The sequence below is a fragment of the Heloderma suspectum genome, chromosome 7 (assembly GCF_057233095.1).
Source record: "Heloderma suspectum isolate Gila_16-S chromosome 7, 16-S_ref, whole genome shotgun sequence".
Lineage (NCBI taxonomy): Eukaryota > Metazoa > Chordata > Lepidosauria > Squamata > Helodermatidae > Heloderma > Heloderma suspectum.
Window position 1 is genome coordinate 5,217,927 of NC_139464.1, and position 16,752 is coordinate 5,234,678.

Genomic DNA, 16,752 nt, shown 5'->3' on the forward strand with positions numbered 1-16,752 from the left:
GAACCACACAAGGTGCTATTCACCACAGGCCCACTGAGAGCGCTTCCAAATCTAAGCTTCTTGAAGTGGGATTTAGATAGAAGGGTTCAGCACAAAGGAGATACTAGTGTTGCACAACAGAGAGTTCAGACCAAAAAAGACAGAACAAGATGACACCTCTGCTAAGATTTCAGTTCTCAAAAGCAACTGGTTAACAAAAGGAGGTTATGAAACAAAGTAAATTTATTTCTAGTTGACCAAAGCAATCACAATGTTTTTTTTTTAAAAAAAAGAGGGGAGGGGGATAACAAAAACACTTTTCTTAATAAAAGAAGCTACGCTCGAAACTCTTTTGTATTCCAAGTATGTAATCTGATTTGCCATCTGAACTGTACAAAATTTTAAAGGGCACTGTCATCAGGCCTGTTTACATGTGCACACACCAGAATTAAACAGAGAAGCTTAGCGTTAATTTTGGAAGGTTTCTAGTCCTCATTGTTGCACAGGATAATGTGGCCAGATAATCACACAGGGATGCCATGGTATGTAGATGATCCCAAAGCATCACGGTTCCTGTATGGAGATGTACTTAATTTGGCTTGTGAGAAATCAGAAAAAAAAAGAAGGCAGCTCCCTTCTTGTGACTGCTCCAGGCCATCTTGTGCCAGTGAATGAAAAGCTGCCATTGTATGCTACTTGTAACCAGACCCTCTCCCCCTTTGGGTGAGCTGCAATCCCTAGGCATGTGACAGGCCCTCAAAGTTCTGGACCCCTCATAACAGGTTCACCACCATCACCAGCCTGGTCTGTGGCCCTGAGGGAGTAGATTACAAACACCCAAGTTATCATTGTATCATACATTACTCACTTCTCTTGATCTCTTCCAGTTTTTCAGTGTATTTGGTCATACTGCTACCTGTGAGAGAACACATACCTAGTAATGCATCTTTCTCTATGGAGGATGTACAATTAATGAATTCCTCAACAATAAGAATGAGGGCAGAGGGCTGAAGTCTTAACCATAGCCAAGATTTCATTGTATCCCACCTGTTTATACAAAGTCAATCTTGTACTAATAATTACTAAAGTGGATTAGTAAGGCTGGAAAATCATATGCATCCAAAAATAGTTAGTGCTCGCTCTGAGAGGCTTGAAATATATATTTGATTTATTTAATTTTTCTCTTTTTTCTCCAAGGAGCCCAAGGTGGCAGATATGTTTTACCCTGTCGCACTTTATTCTCACAACACTGACCTGGTTTGGCACGGGAGCGAGCAAGCTGACTCCTGACCACTTGCCCACTTCCATGAGGTGTGAACCTGGAACTCTGGGTTGGTGAGGGAGAAACAACCCAGAGTTTTAACCCAAGATCAATCCATGGGTTACTCCCTCAACAACCCGGAGTTCCGGGTCTGCATACCATGGAGAACAACCCAGGAACAGGGGCCATCCCTGGGTTGTTTAGCAAAGCGGAAGCCGGCAAGCAGGCAGGAGCCAGGACGCACGCTCCTTCACAAGAACAACTCATGGTTAACAGACCATGATTTGTCTGATTGTCTGAACTGGGCCTAAATGTGTTTGACACATCAACAGATGACATTGGCTCAAGGCCGCTCAGTGAACTTCAAGGCTGAGGAAGGATTTTAACCCAGGTCTCCCTGGTTCTAGCCCAGCATTCCAGAAACTCCATCTCGAATGAACATACATGGCACGGGTAGGCAGGAATCAAGTTTCAGCATCTTTGAAAAGGGTTGCTAATATGGGTTAAGAGATAACTAGCCCACATTAACTGAACTTGAGTATGCATCAGAAAATCTCTGCTCATCGTACTTCCTTTCTCCATTGACAAGGAAAGATGGTCCCTCGTTGCTGTGAGTAAGAAGTGTAGTGACAACTACATACAAAAGCCAGCAAGATTACCCACGTAATACACTCATGGATTTGTAAACTGACAAGCAAGTAGGTACTTAATGGGTTTTATGACACAATAGTGTTGTGTCACATTACACCAAACATTGGAGCATGTGAGGAAGTCGCTTCTAATTTGCCTTTCTATTCAAGCACAGCAATTTTCTACCAGCAAATAGGTATCACGTGTCCCCTTACAAGGAGAAGTCAACACAAGTCAAACAGTAGAAGAACAATGCAAGGTATGCACACTGGTGGGGCTTTCCCCTTCAACAAGTCCTGCTGTGTGCAGACCCCATGTCCAAGCAACAGTTTTGATTGGACATGGGGCCTGTGCAGAGTGCCATATAATGCTGGCACTATTATTGCCAGCATTATATTATTTGAATGTCTAGCTCTCCTGCTCCCACTTCAAAAGCTGGGATAAATCTACTCTATCCTTGCCTTGCATATATGTCCAGAAAAGTTACTAGCTTTATTTAGTACTAGAAATAGCTCTAGGTCTATGTACTGGAAAGGTTACCCATGTGCCCAAAGAGAATTGTATTAGCGATTTGCAGTCTAAAAGAAATAATACATTTTTCTAACAGTTCCATTCCTGATTGCCCCAGGGTGTTCTTACTCTTCATAGCGACCAGACAAGTGGTTATATTCTCTGTCCCACATTTTAACAATATTGCCAACTTGATAGTGGTCTGTACTAGTTAAGTTCACACTGGGAACTAGGTCACCAATGCACATTAACAGCTCGTGGTCAGACATCAGAGTCCACACAAACTCTTGATAAGGTTACATCCTCTTGTACATACAAAACCCACTCACTGGGGGTAACAAGTGAGAGACTACTGTCTCAAGTACTTTGCTTGGATCCAAACATTCCCCTCCCATCAGAGATACAGATGTTCACTAACCTGTGTCAAGGCGAGTTTTTACATGCTGGTATTTAGGATTCTGCGGGATCCTTTTGGTCAAAAACTGTTTTAAAAGAGAGAGAAGCCCTTCAGTATACACAGCAAATAACCCAAATATGGAGTGGAGAACCAACACTCCAGATGAGGCATGCAAATAATTGTTGAACAAAAGAGTGCAGAAAAAGCAGAGAAGGAGTGGCATGACTCCTAAACTGTAGAGCCAATACACTAAGATCTTCAAAGAACCAAGAGGCACAAGATAACTTTCTATTACAAAACACACACACAATCTATTTCTTCCTCCAGTCCAGCCTCCATCAATTTATTTCGCAGGCCACAGCTTAGCCAAAGGGATCCTTAAGAACGTAAGAAGAGCCATGCTGGATCAGACTAGGGGTCCATCCAGTCCAGCATTCTGTTCATATAGTGGCCAACCAACCGCCCACAGGAAACCACAAGCAGGACAAGGGTGCAACAGCACCCTCCTGCCCAAGTTCCCCAGCAACTGGTGTACATGGGCATACTGCCTCTGATACTGGAGGTAGTATATAGCCATCAGGACTAGTAGCCATTGACAGTCTTCTCCTCCAGGAATTTGTCCAATCCCCAAGTCATCCAAATTGATGGCCATCACTACATCTTGTGGTAGTGAGTTCCATAGTTTGACTATGCAGTGTGTGAAGAAGTCCTTCTTTTTATCTGTCCTGAATCTCCAACCAATCAGTTTCATGGGATGACCCCAGGTTCTAGTATTATGACAGGGGAACAAAAATGTCCTTACTATGAGGACTTACTAATGTTTCCCATTTCTCCTCTCAGATTCCCTTGGCCCAGACATGGGGCTGGGAGAAGTGGAAAGCAAGTCTATTATTGTAACTCTTGTGCCCAATCCACAGTGTCCCTGTGCCACGGAGTACTATAGATGGTGCTCTGTTAATACCACAGAGACCCTAAGACTATCGACAGAACCCAAGCATACACAGGATGAGATGATCTCACAGCCCAGCTGCACTGCTTCTTTCAGCAGTAACAATGCGACAGGGAGAAATTATATTAATAGGCTCTCAGCTAGAAACAACAAGCCCAAGCTACCATATTGTCTGGTTAGGAAATGCTGAGTCTACTTTGACCATGGGTTGTTGGGGCTGCGTGGGACTGAGCGCACTGATTCCCACGTGACATTTCCACTTTGCATCCCCTTTGGGAAACAACCCAGGAATGCCCTGTTTCCGAGTTGTTTGATGTGACGTCCGAACCTGGAATTCTGGGTTGCTGAGAGACAAGCAACCTAGAGTTTAAACCCATGGTTTGTTGTTGGGTTAAAACTCTGGGTTGTTTGTCCTTCAACAACCCAGAGCTCCTGGTTTGGATGTCACATCAAACAACCCAGGAATGGGGCATTCCTGGGTTGTTTCCCAAAGGGGATGCAAAGCAGAAGCAGTGAGGACAGGGGAGGCAGCATGCTCGCTCTAGTGCAGCCCTGCCATTCATGGGTGAACCAACCCATGAACTGATATTACATGCAAACCAGGTCATAAGGGGATCCTTTTTTAAAAATAGGGTTGCCATAGGACTGCTGCTCCCAGCTAGGTGCTATTCAAACTGTTCCTCTCAGTTATAGCAGCTTGACTAGAAGAAATATATTGGCTGGACAGCTTGATTTCGTGACTCCAGTTGTGCCTGGGGCTTACTGGAGCACACAGAAGCTGTAGGCTGCCCCTGGCAATTTTGTGCACTGGAAACTCTTTTCAGTTTGATCCCTGCTGACTTTCAGTAACTTCCCTTCCGAGGGACATATGCCTTGCCCCTTCTAACTCTAGCATTTAGGCAGTCCTAGAGGACCTTCCTCTTCAAGGCTGCCTTTGGCTGATAATATAGCTTATACTGGCAGACCAACTTCACAAAGGAGTTTTGGACATCTGTTCTCATGTGATTGTCATTAAATTGTACCTTGCTTCTCATTTATTTTTTGTAAGTTGCTTTGGGAGGGCATTGCCTTAAAAAGTGGTTTTAAAATACTTGAATAAAATAATTATAAAGTGTGAGGCTGAAAAAAATAATCCAGACTCCTTAGATCCTGCATCAAAGTTCTTGGTGTCTGGACAAAGAGGATCATGACAGCGTTATTCACTTGTCAGTTTGGTAATGGCCTGCTGTATAAACCTGCTTCAAGGATCCATTCTCATGATCCCGTTTAAATGGCAAGGCTTGAGTTGAGTGAATTTGGTTTAAATCTCTCCCCTCCCACTCAGGTTGCTTGGCAAAGTGTTTGTCATTTCTATACACATACACACAGCTTTTTCATCTCATACCAACATTTTATTACTTCACCATTCAACCCCCTTTTCCAAAGCTTCAGAGCTGGGCAATAATTTGGGTTCTGAATGCATAACACATGTTGATTGCTTCAATACAAGCCCAGGAAAGCAAGACTATGTGCATTCCACCCACATCTAAACAACTAAATTCGGTTGTGCAAAATAGGTGTAATTTTAACAACTCCAGAATTCCCTGTTTGGATGAAGTGTGGGTTGATTCAACCTGTGCTAAAGTCAGAATCAAAGGCTAGACATGCTACCAAAATCTTACCCAAGTAGGGTGAACAGCAATGTAAAAACTGGGGTCTGAGTTCACGGAATTGTTCACAAATCAGTTTTTTCCCAAAACAGATTTTGAGCCGGGTGGAAGATGAGCAGTCTTCAGGCAGTTAGCAGCTAGCTATGAGCCCAGATCATGTGAATTAGCTCCAAATCAGTCTTGCGCAAGGTCCAGCAAAGTCACCACAAATTCGGGCTCATATAAAAAATGGGAACCTAGGAAGCTATCATTGGTCCATTTAGCTCAGTACCATCTACACTGACTGGCAGTGGCTCTCCAAGATTTCAGGCAGGAGGTTTTCCCAGCCCTACTTCGAGATGGCGCAAATTGAAACTGGGACCTTCTGCATGCAAGCAGGTCGACCACTGGCTTACAGCCCCTCTCTAGACAAAGAGCCCCCAACTAATTATTCTAGGGGCAGCCTGATAACATAAACAGTGGAAGTGGATGCTTGGCAGTGATGTGGGGTGGAATTTTCTGAATCCCCCCCCCCCATGCTTAACTTTTCCATGAAAAGAATTCTGTTTTATAAGTTCATTAGTTAAAATAGTATGCCAATTGCAAATACAACATTAGGCAAACTTGGCGGTTTCAAAGTGGTAATTAAAGTCCTCTAGGAGATTATAATTAACGTATGTATATGTTGTTGAAATACATATATTTCAAATGAAATGGAACTCAAGAAAATGAAAGTTACAGCAAAACTGAAGGTGCCCAAACAACCTTAGCTGAATTCTGTTGAAATACACGAGTGGTTGTCAGCATATTATGCACATTTCCTTGGGCCGCTAAAATTAATTAGTGTGTCAACAGTTTTCAGTACCTTTCCCCCCCTTACGTTTAAACAATGTAAGAGAAACACATGCTATTGATGTTAAAGTTTTACAAGCATTCTAATAAAAATGTCTACATAATATAACATTTAAATCACATTGTATGCTTCAATTTTCTCCCCTCAAATATTTCAGGTCATATATTTCTGCTGTATTGGGACAAAAAAGGCACCCCTTTTTTTTCCATCAGGCACCTTTTTTTTTAGCATTGTTTATTAAATACAAGTAAACCAAACATATGAATATTAACTTGAGCACACTCCGGGAGAGAGCACAGGACAGGAAGGCCTGGCGTGCTATGGTCCATGGGATCACGAAGAGTCGGACACGACTGAACAACAACAACAAAACCAAACATGTCAAACTATATCTCCTTAGGGCAGGGACAGGCAACTTGTGTACCTCCAGCTGTTTTAGCCTATCTAGCCACTATAGCCAATGGTGAGAGACGATGGGAGTTGTAGGCCAAACCATCTGGAAGACCACAAGTTGCCCACATCTGCCTAGGGCATCAGAACATTTTCTGATACAAACAAAAAAATTGCCTATGCAAATGACCCTATGCAAACCAAGCTAATTTGCACTGGAAATTTCTGGAAACGTTTCCAATTCAAATGCCAGAAAACCCACATCAGTGATGCTTGGGTACAGTAATATTCTTGGAAATCTCTACGACCAACCCTATCATCTCTATCTTGATTCCCAATAAGCTATGGCAGTTAGACAATGTCAACAATGAATCGTAGTGCTTCTCCACACCTGGCTTTTTATCCCACAACTTTACCAGGGCTTCTGCTTCCGGATTCTTTGTGGAATTAGGATTGGCTCCTTCACACACACTTCCTCTCCACCACCTCAGGATTGTCTTTATCCGCAAGTTCTATATGTTTCATTATACAGCCACTAGATGGTGCTGCTGTTATACCACAACTCTGTCATTACACGCTTAAATTCAAATCAATTCAAACTACCATTTTTAAATAGCTCATTATCCCCATTACAAATAAAGCCATGGAAATGGTCACAAAGCATAGGAGAGGCCCTGGAGGGTGATGGCCTCATGTAAAGGATCCACAAACTTCCATGAATAACCAATCTCAATCTCTGGATAAAAGCCCCTGTGTGGAGAAGCCAGTAGAATTGGAAGTCTAGTCTCATCCAACTTCCTGATCCTTGCCCATCTTGGCTCATTATGAGCTGCAGAGAGAGGCTGGGTGAGGGGATCAGGGTGGTGGTGAACGTCTCCCTTGAGGAGGAAGTGATGCCATCAGCTCTCAAGGAGGCAGTGATAAGACCGCTCTTAAAAAAGCCCTCCTTGGATCCCCAAGTCCTGAACAAATTTTGCCCAGTTTCGAATCTGCCATTTTTGGGCAAGGTGATTCAGCGGGTGGTGGCGATGCAGTTGAAGGCACACTTGGAAGAAGCTGATTATCTAGACCCATTTCAGTCAGGCTTCAGGCCTGGGCATAGGACAGAAACGGCCTTGATCGCCTTGGTGGATGATATGAGGAGAGCTCTGGATAGGGGTGAATGCTCCTTCCTTGTTCTCCTTGAACTCTCAGCGGCTTTTGATACCATTGACCACGGTATCCTCCTGGACCGCCTGGAGGGGTTGGGCATTGGAGACACCATATTACGGTGGTTCCGGTCCTTCCTCTCCGGTGAGTACCAGAGGGTAGCACTGGGAGAGGAGGTTTCAGACCTGTGGCTGCTCACTTGTGGGGTGCCACAGGGTTCCATCCTCTCCCCGATGCTATTTAACATCTATGTGAAGCCACTGGGGGCTATCATCAGGAGGTTTGGGGTGCGGTGTCATCAATATGCAGATGACACGCAGCTCTACCTCTCATTCAAATCTTCACCAAGGTTGGCCGTAGAATCCCTGTCCAAATGTCTGGAGACAGCGAGTGGCTGGATGGGGAGGAATAAGCTGAAGTTGAAGAGAACCAGAACCCTAGTTTACAAGACATTTTCTTTAAAAGGCTGAAGATGGGTGGCAGCAGCATAGTCCTTTGGGAGCCAGAGACCTGGTGTGCCTGCAACAACAACCCTGAGTATGGGTTGTCATTGAATCCTGAGTTGTCGTTATGTGCGATTCCTGCACTATGGTTTAACTATGGACTTTTAACCACAAACAACCCAGGAAGAGAACCCATGGTTTGTTGTTAGGTTGTGAACTCTGGGTTGTTCATGGTTAACAACCCATAGTTAAACCATGATGCAGGGGTTGCACGTAACGGCAACCTATGATTCAACAACAACCCATACTCAGGGCTATTGTTATGTGTGAACCAGGTCAGAGACACATAAGAAAGAATGTGTAACAGCAGCCCTGCTGGATCAGAGAAAGGTTGATCACATCTAGCATCCTGCCTCCTGTTCTGGCCAACTAGATACCTCTGAGAAGCAGGGCATGGTGGTAACAGCCCTTTCCTGCTGTTTATCTCCTGGCTGTTGCTACTGGTCGGTATACTGCCTCTGAACAAGGAAGTTCCATAGAGCCATAATGACGCATGGCTATTGACAGACACTTGCCTCTCCCTCGAGGAATATGTCCAGTCCCCCTTTGGGAAGCCTAAATGAAGGGTGGGAAGAATGAACCCGCCACGACCAAGATTAATGAGTAAGAGAAACTATGGGGGGTTCGCTCTTGACCCAAATCCAGGGTTAACTGGGAGCCCTAAAAACAAGGGATGGCAAAGAGAAAAAGCCCCTCCCCCAGATTTTGACAGGGAACCAAGGGAGCCGGGTCAACTGGGGCGGGGGGGCCCGGCAACCTCTTTTGGGAGCCCCTCGAGTCCAGGGCAAGTGTGGGACATTACTGGGGGAGGGGGAATGTATATAGGGCGGCTTGGGATGCACGGGGGAGCCCTAAAGAGAGAGGGCAGAAGGGGGGCTGTTTTGGGGGAGGCCACCAAGTGGGAGCGGCCGGGGGCTTCCGGAGAGGGCGCGGCGGGGCGCCAACATTGGAGGAGGCCCCGTTGGCAAGCGGGGAGCCCGCGCGCCGCCTCGACCGAGGGGTGCCGCGGGAGGCGCCCGCCCCCCAATCCGCGGGGTCTCCCGCCCGCCCCTCCAGGGGCCGAGCGCCCCCTCACCTCAGGGTCCCCGATGCGCCTCCTCGCCGACATCCTGCCCAACTGTCAGCGCCGCATTCCTCCAGCGGATTGCGCGCACCCCCGCCAATCCACACCTCCCCGACCATCGGCCCGGCGCTCTTATTGGCCGGCCTCCGTGCGCAGTAGCCAATCAGCGCTCGCGCGCGCTCTCTCCCACTCAAACCTCCGTGAGGGCTTTTTTCTTTTTCTAATTTAAAGTCCCGGCACGTATTGCAGGCGCGCGCCCGCCCGCCTCTCTTTATGACCAAAGGGCGTCAGTGGTTGCTGGGGAGACGCGGATGCGTCCGCTTCGGCTTATTCTTCCCCAACGGCGCTTGGGCGGCATTGTGACGTAATGGGGCTTCGCGCGGCCGCTGGGTAGCGGTATCCTTGCGACGCGGCTCTTGCCTGGGAGGGAGGGGGCGCGCCCAGCAGCAGGCAAATAGTACCCCCCAATTCTCCCGCGCCCGCATTCTTCAAGCGCTCTTCTGGAAGTGCAAAGATAATAATAAAGATGTTGATAATAATGGCTGCAATCCTACGCAGGCTTCTGTGGAGTAAATCCCATGGAACTCAGTGGGTCTTTTTCTGAGTAAGCAAACATAGGGCTGGCGGGTGCATGTAAAGCTCCTTTTTCTTGATCATCATAGCTTGGCTGTGTGATTGAAGCATCTTCGGCTGTCTAAACAGCCCCAAATCCTGACCTTTCCAGCTTTCTTTTCTTAAGTTTCTAGTCCTCATCACAAATAAAAGTTTGAGAATACAATCCTTTTCTTATGTTTTATTCCTCTTTCAGTTTACCTCCTTGTATTTTTTTCCTGTTTTTTTCACCCTCCCACCTCCCACATAGTTTTAAAAATGTGGCACCTTTTTCTTTTTTCGGTTCTTTGTCTTCTCTCTTTCACTCCAGCCCTAGCTACATCTCAGTCCAGATCCAGTTACGATCCATATTTAAGCCCCATTGAAATCAGTTATGTTAGCATCTAACTATAGGCCTGAGTCTCATGTATTTCAGTGGGCCATAAAATTGTAAATACCTTTAGGCTGCAGTCCTATACACCCTTACCTGGGAGAAAGACCTATTGAACTCAGTGGAGCTTCTGAGTAAGCAGGTGTGTAGGATTGCATTGTTTGATACCTAAAGAAGTTTCATGGATTTCAGTAGAGCCTACGTATTTCTACTTCCCTGATTCCTAAGATTTCTGATGCCTGGTGAACTCAGATAACTTAGGGAACAATCCTATGGCTGATAGTCAGCGGCTAGACGGCCATAGGATATCTGGTTTTCCAGAACCGACCTTCCCCCTCTTCCATGCGCCTTGCAGGCAGTGCAGAACAGACCCATGCACCACACTCGCAAGAGGAGCGTGGAGCTGCCAAAACGGGGCGTTCCAGGCAGCATTTCGGGGCACGGAGAGCGGAAATGCCGGTAGGACACATCCTATGTGTCGTCCAGCAGCCTCCTCCCCCACTTCGCCCTCCCGATCCTCTCCGTGCTTCTCCTGCCCTTCATTGGATAGGCGGTCACCTCCAAGTTTGGAGGCGGCCGCCTATCCGCATAGGATCATGCCCATAGAATTAAAGAATTCTAAGCCCAGGAATTTGTTCTGAGTACCAAAACTGAATGGAAATCCCAGTCCTTCCACACAAAAAACCACTTTTGGTTACGCCAAGCTTTCTTTATTCCCGCAGTATAATTTAGGATTGGAGTGAGTCATTTTGTTGCTGCTATTGTTAAATAATTGGGAGTCAGAAATCTTTGCCGATGTTCTTCAAACCACCCAGATGGCCAACGCAGATCTACTAAAATGAGACAATTTCATGACACCATCTGTATCTCAATTTTTTATTAGCCAGAGCTGAGCTGGCCGAACAGGTAGTTGCGTCACACATTTCACAAGTTAATCATCTAGCTGCAACCGAGCAGTTTTAAAAATACAATCCCGGGTTTCTCTCACACACCCTAGATCAGTGAGAATCTCGCCAGCCAAAATCTATTCAGCTACATACGTGCCTGGCCTGGCCTGGGAGAAGGCAGCTTCTGATGTTCCCGTGCAGTGGTATAGCTAGTTAAATGAAGACCCTGGGCTTAATATATGGGGGTCTCCCTTTAGAAGACAGTTATGTGTATTGTTTTAGTTTTGAAGCACACAATTAACATTGATTTTCTTCTTTCCTCACTGTCATTCCATGCTTTACAACTGTTTCTGTATTCCTGGCACCTTAGAGCAAAACCAAGTACCAAAATCGTTTGCCAACCCTGGTTTTTTATTTATATATATATATTGTTGTTGTTGTTGTTGTTGTTGTTCAGTCGTTCAGTCGTGTCCGACTCTTCGTGACCCCATGGACCATAGCACGCCAGGCCTTCCTGTCCTGCGCTCTCTCCCGGAGCGTGCTCAAGTTCATATTCATTGCATCCGTGATGCTATCTAGCCATCTCATCCTCTGCCGTCCCCTTCTCCTTTTGCCTTCAGTCTTTCCCAGCATCAGGGTCTTTTCCAGGGAGTTTTCTCTTCGCATTAGGTGGCCAAAATATTGGAGCTTCAGCTTCATTATCTGTCCTTCCAATGAGCACTCAGGGTTGATTTCCTTTAGGATGGACTGATTTGACCTCCTTGCAGTCCAGGGGACTCGTAAGAGTCTTCTCCAGCACCACAGTTCGAAAGCATCAATTCTTCGGCGCTCAGCCTTCCTTATAGTCCAGCTCTCACAGCCATACGTTACTACTGGGAACGTATACATATATATATACATATATATATATATATATATATATGAACGTGTACATATATATACACACACACACACGCAGAGCATGTGCAGTTCCACATTTAAAACTTGCTTCAACCATAGCACCATCGAGAGAAACAGGATTAATAGAACGGGAGTTTGCTTCTCCTGCCCTGATACTAAACACATTTACTTGGGAATAAGCATAATTTTGTTGTAATATAGAATAACATAGATTTTTAAGTAAAAAATAAGAAAATGAGCATCTGTACGCATCTACGTGCCCAGTTGGCTGCCCCTTGACTATAAAATATTTGACAAAATCATAATAAAAAGGGTGCCTGCTGTGAGCAGTGCAGGAACTTGGCACACAATGGTGGCTCGAATGCCGGCGCCAGGCTGGTTTGCTGCTGCTGCTGCTTTCTGGGTGGTCATTTGGAGGCCTGTTGGGCTGCAGGGACCCTGGACCTTGCCCTGGGTACTCCCAGGAAGGTGGGAGTGGAGAAGATCCCGGGAAGTACTAGTTCCCCTCTACTCAGCACTGGTTAGGCATCATCTGGAGTACTGTGTCCAGTTCTGGGCACTGCACTTTAAAAAGGATGCAGACAAACTGGAGAGGGTTCAGAGGAGGGCAACGAAGATGATCAGGGGACTGGAAACAAAGCCCTATGAAGAGAGACTGAAAGAACTGGGCATGTTTAGCCTTGAGAAGAGAAGACTGAGGGGAGATATGATAGCGCTCTTCAAGTACTTGAAAGGCTGTCACAGAGAGGGAGGCCAGGATCTCTTCTCGACCATCCCAGAGCGCAGGACACGGAAGAATGGGCTCAAGTGACAGGAAGCCAGGTTCCAGCTGAACATCAGGAGAAACTTCCTGACTGTTAGAGCAATATGACAATGGAACCCATTCCCTAGGGAGGCGGTGGGCTCTCCCACACTGGAGGCCTTCAAGACGAGGCTGGACAGCCACCTGTCAGGGATGCTCTCACTTGGATTCCTGCATTGAGCAGGGCGTTGGACTCGATGGTCTTGTAGGCCCCTTCCAACCCTACTATTCTATGATTCTAAGATCAGCCCCGGAGCTCTCCCTACCAGCTGCTATGGTAGGGAGAGTTATTCTGCTGTTTTTATTTGCCTTTTGCAACTCGTGGTTGTTTTGCAGGGCAATCCTATACCCACTTCTGGATGAGTAAGCCCCATTGAGCTCAGTTGGTTCACACGGAACAACAGCCCAGGGCACAGTTTGAGTATGAGTCATCCTTGCATTGTGGGTTGTCATTGAATCGTGAGTTATTGTTATGTCCCAAATCCTGTATTATGGTTTAATTATGGGTTGTTAACCACAAACAACCCAGAGTTGACAATGCAGCACCAAATCATGGGTTCTTTTCCTGGGTCATTTGTGGTGAATAGTGCAGGGTTAAACCATAATGCAGGGTTTGAACGCAGTGCAGGGTTGGACCATAGTTCAGGATTCGCACGTAACAACAAGCCACAATGTTGTTACTAGGTGTGAACCAGGCCAGTGGGCCTCACCTCTGAGTAGACACACAATCCCAGGTGTGTTAGTATTTTTAATTGCTAACTGCCATAAGGCGGCAATCCTATGCACACTTACCAGGGAGTAAGCCCCATTGCATAATGGGGCTTACTTCTGGATAGATATTCGTAGGACTGTGCTATGAGTTCATTAACAGAAAGGCAGTATATAAATGCAGTAAAATGAATTAAAATAATTTTTAAAAAGCAAGAAAGACCTGCAAAAGAGAGAGGTTTGGAGCACGGCCATTGCTCCAGCAGAATGCAACAAGGTAGCATGGCGTTGTGTACCATGGTATAGACAGGGGTGTACTGGTGGCAGGTCCTGCTGGGGCTTCGCTCCTGCGCTTTTATTGAAGCCGGCTCCCGGCCGGGTCACAGTTTGCTGCGGGAGGAGGAGGGAGCAGAGGAGGGGAGTGTGGGCAGCTGGCGGCTGCCTCTCGCCTAGGCCAGACAAAGGGGGCGAGAGAAGGAGCCTGAGGAAGCGCTGCAGCCTTCTCTCAGCGCCCCTTATTCTCCTCCTCAGCACTCAGCTTCTCTGCCCGCTTCCGCTCTGAGCTGGTGCACCCGACCGTGCCCTCATCATCCTGCAGCACCGGCCAGGCCACCCGTTCAGGGCTGCTACTGCTGCTGCTGGCCATGGCAGGAGCGTGGTGGTGGTGGTGGGGGGCCGCTACCGCCACTGTTTACTTGTGGAGCAGGGCAGGTGGCTGGAAGAGCCCTAGAGCAGTTGCTGCTGCTGCTATTGCTTGCAGCAGCTGCTCTCCCTGAAGCACCGGGCGTGGGATAGGAAGAGTGGCCAGTTCTCCCCCCCCCCATCCTGAGAGCCCGGCAAAGGGTTAATTTGCCCTCTCTTGCAGCCCACCTTCTCTCACTCTGAGATGGAGGAGCTGCCCACCGTGCCTGCACCTGAGACTGCACCACTGCCATCTGGCTTCGGAGAGGGACGGGAGCACGTGGGCCAGGCTAAGGTGCTTGCAGGAGACACTGACCCTGATCGTCAATCCTGTGCCCCCAGCAAGCCCAGCCAGTTGTAGAGGACGGCAACCCAGCAGGCATGGGCTGCTGCAGCGAGAGACACAACATGCCCCGCACCCCAGAACACGCTGGCCGACATCAGACTCAGATAGGGCAGCTCAGTCAACCTGTTGGGTGGTGGTGGTGGCAGCCAAAAAGGGCAGCGGGGTGTGGGGTTGGGGCATGGGTTGGGCAGAGAGAAGAAAGAGGAAATCTATATGAGTGAAAAATAAATGAAAATAAATTAAAAAAATTAAATTAAAACAATAAGAAATACCTGGGAATAAACCCCATTGAAATCTATATTCTTACTCCCAAGAAGACATGTACATGGATATCAGCCGCCTCGCCTGCCTTCGCACAGCCTGCACATCTCTGGGCAGGGGCCACAGAACTTCTCATTGCATCTCTAACCCAGCCTTTCCCAGCCTTGTGCCCTCCAGATGTGTTGGACTGCAAATCCTATCATTCCCACTCCCAGCCAGCATAGCCAATATGCTGCCTGGAGCTGATGGGAGTTGTCGTTCAGCAAATCTGGAAGGCGCCAGGTTGGGGAAGGCTGCAGCCTGCTGCATTTCTTCTTGGCTGTTCCTGCAGAGGGTGAGGGCCTAAAGTGCACGTTACCAGCAACCCAAATGGTCTTTAAATAAATTTAAGTAAAGCAGCTTTTTTCTTGTTCTCCCTCTCCACACACACAGTCATTTCTTCCATATATTTGCTTTGTGCTTACTTGAGAATAAGCCCCCATGCTTGAGCGTAAGCCCCATGGCCATGAGGCTTTATTCTATCCATATGATAGGATTACTATTTTATCTGAGGTAGAAAAAAGGCCGCGGTGGCTTAGTGGTTAAGAAGCTGAATTGCAGACTGGAAGGTCAGCAGGACAGCAGTTCGAGACCCGAGTGCTGCGTGACGGAGTGAGCTCCTGTCTTCAGTCCCAGCTTCTGCCAACCTAGCAGTTCGAAAGCAAGAAATTGCAAGTAGATAAATAGGTCCCGCTTTGGCGGGAAAGGTAACAGCATTCCGTGCACCTCGGTGTTCAGTCATGCTGGCCACATGACCACGGAAGCATCTTCGGACAGCGCTGGCTCTTTGGCTTAGAAATGGAGATGAGCACCACACCCTAGAGTCGGACACGACTGGCTGGGGACACCTTTACCTTTAAGAAAAAAATACATCATCATTGTTGTCCATATCTGATGTATTATTTATTTAATTAGGGCACAATCCTATGCATGTTTAGATGGAAAAAAGGCATTTAATTCCCAACATTCCCCAGCCAGCTTAGCTGGGAGTTGTAGGACTTTTTTCTGTCTAAACATGCATAGGATTGCACCCTTAATTTATTGGGTGTATGGTTTACTTCATCCCAAAGGCTCAGGGCTGGTAACAATATGCTAATCAATCTTTATCTTTCCCTGTTGCTGGTCACCAAAAGACAGTTTGAATAAAATATGTCTTCAGCTGCTTCTAGAAGATGCACAGACTTTGGTTTTTACAATATATGTGGTACTTTACAAAGAATCATAAGGAAAAATGTCAGGTCTCTGCCCCTAGAAGCTTACGATCTACATTTAAATTTAATTTGTAATCTTGTTGCAGAACCCAGAGTCAGAGAGACCACGGAGTGAAGGAAAAAGAGATTCTTTATTTAACGCGCGGGCTTAAGGCTGGAATCGTTTCCAAAGAGCCAGAAGCCCCGATTTACATTAGCACATTGGTTTTATAGACATTGTGACATATATGAAATGGCTCCTCCTCTCCCTCCCGCATGGGGTTGCAATCCTCAACATTTTTCCTCCTAGCACCATTGTTTATAATACAAGAACTGGGTTATAGGGTAGCCATGATAAGGAGAGAACAGCAGAGAACAAGATATACAATTGTATGACCTTTGACAAGATAAGGAATTCCTGTGTCTCGTCAGCTTACAACAATATATTCAAGGGAGAAAGAGCTCAGCAAGAACATGAAGCATGAGACTGCATGAGGCTACTTAGTCTGACCCCCGATATGGCTGCTACATTCCCCCCTTAAATGCATAATTTCATTACAATTATAGCATTTTTGATAACCATACAAAGCTTTTTGTGACATACATATTACTTAGCCTCTTGTTGGGCTATTAGAGCATAGAGG

General features: G+C 46.6%; 1 protein-coding gene across 4 annotated transcripts in view; it reads right to left on the bottom strand.

Moving 5' to 3' along the window:
• CEP41 (centrosomal protein 41) overlaps positions 1 to 15,772 on the bottom strand; it is a 28,955-nt gene extending 13,183 nt beyond the window's left edge. For 3 of the 4 annotated variants that reach the window (XR_014784218.1, XR_014784217.1, XM_084808976.1), the window contains exons 1-3: positions 9,325 to 9,387; positions 2,799 to 2,862; positions 848 to 895 (exon numbers count right to left, since the gene is read on the bottom strand). Coding sequence is in view for 2 of the 4 variants with exons in the window: in XM_084808976.1 (XP_084665102.1) it covers positions 848 to 895; positions 2,799 to 2,862; positions 9,325 to 9,357 (145 nt within the window). In the remaining 2 variants the exon portion in view is untranslated. Of the gene's footprint in view, positions 1 to 847; positions 896 to 2,798; positions 2,863 to 9,324; positions 9,388 to 15,343 lie in introns of those variants that run through there. The other variant, XM_084808977.1, reaches the window with a different exon arrangement.
• Between the last annotated feature and the right edge of the window lie 980 nt (positions 15,773 to 16,752).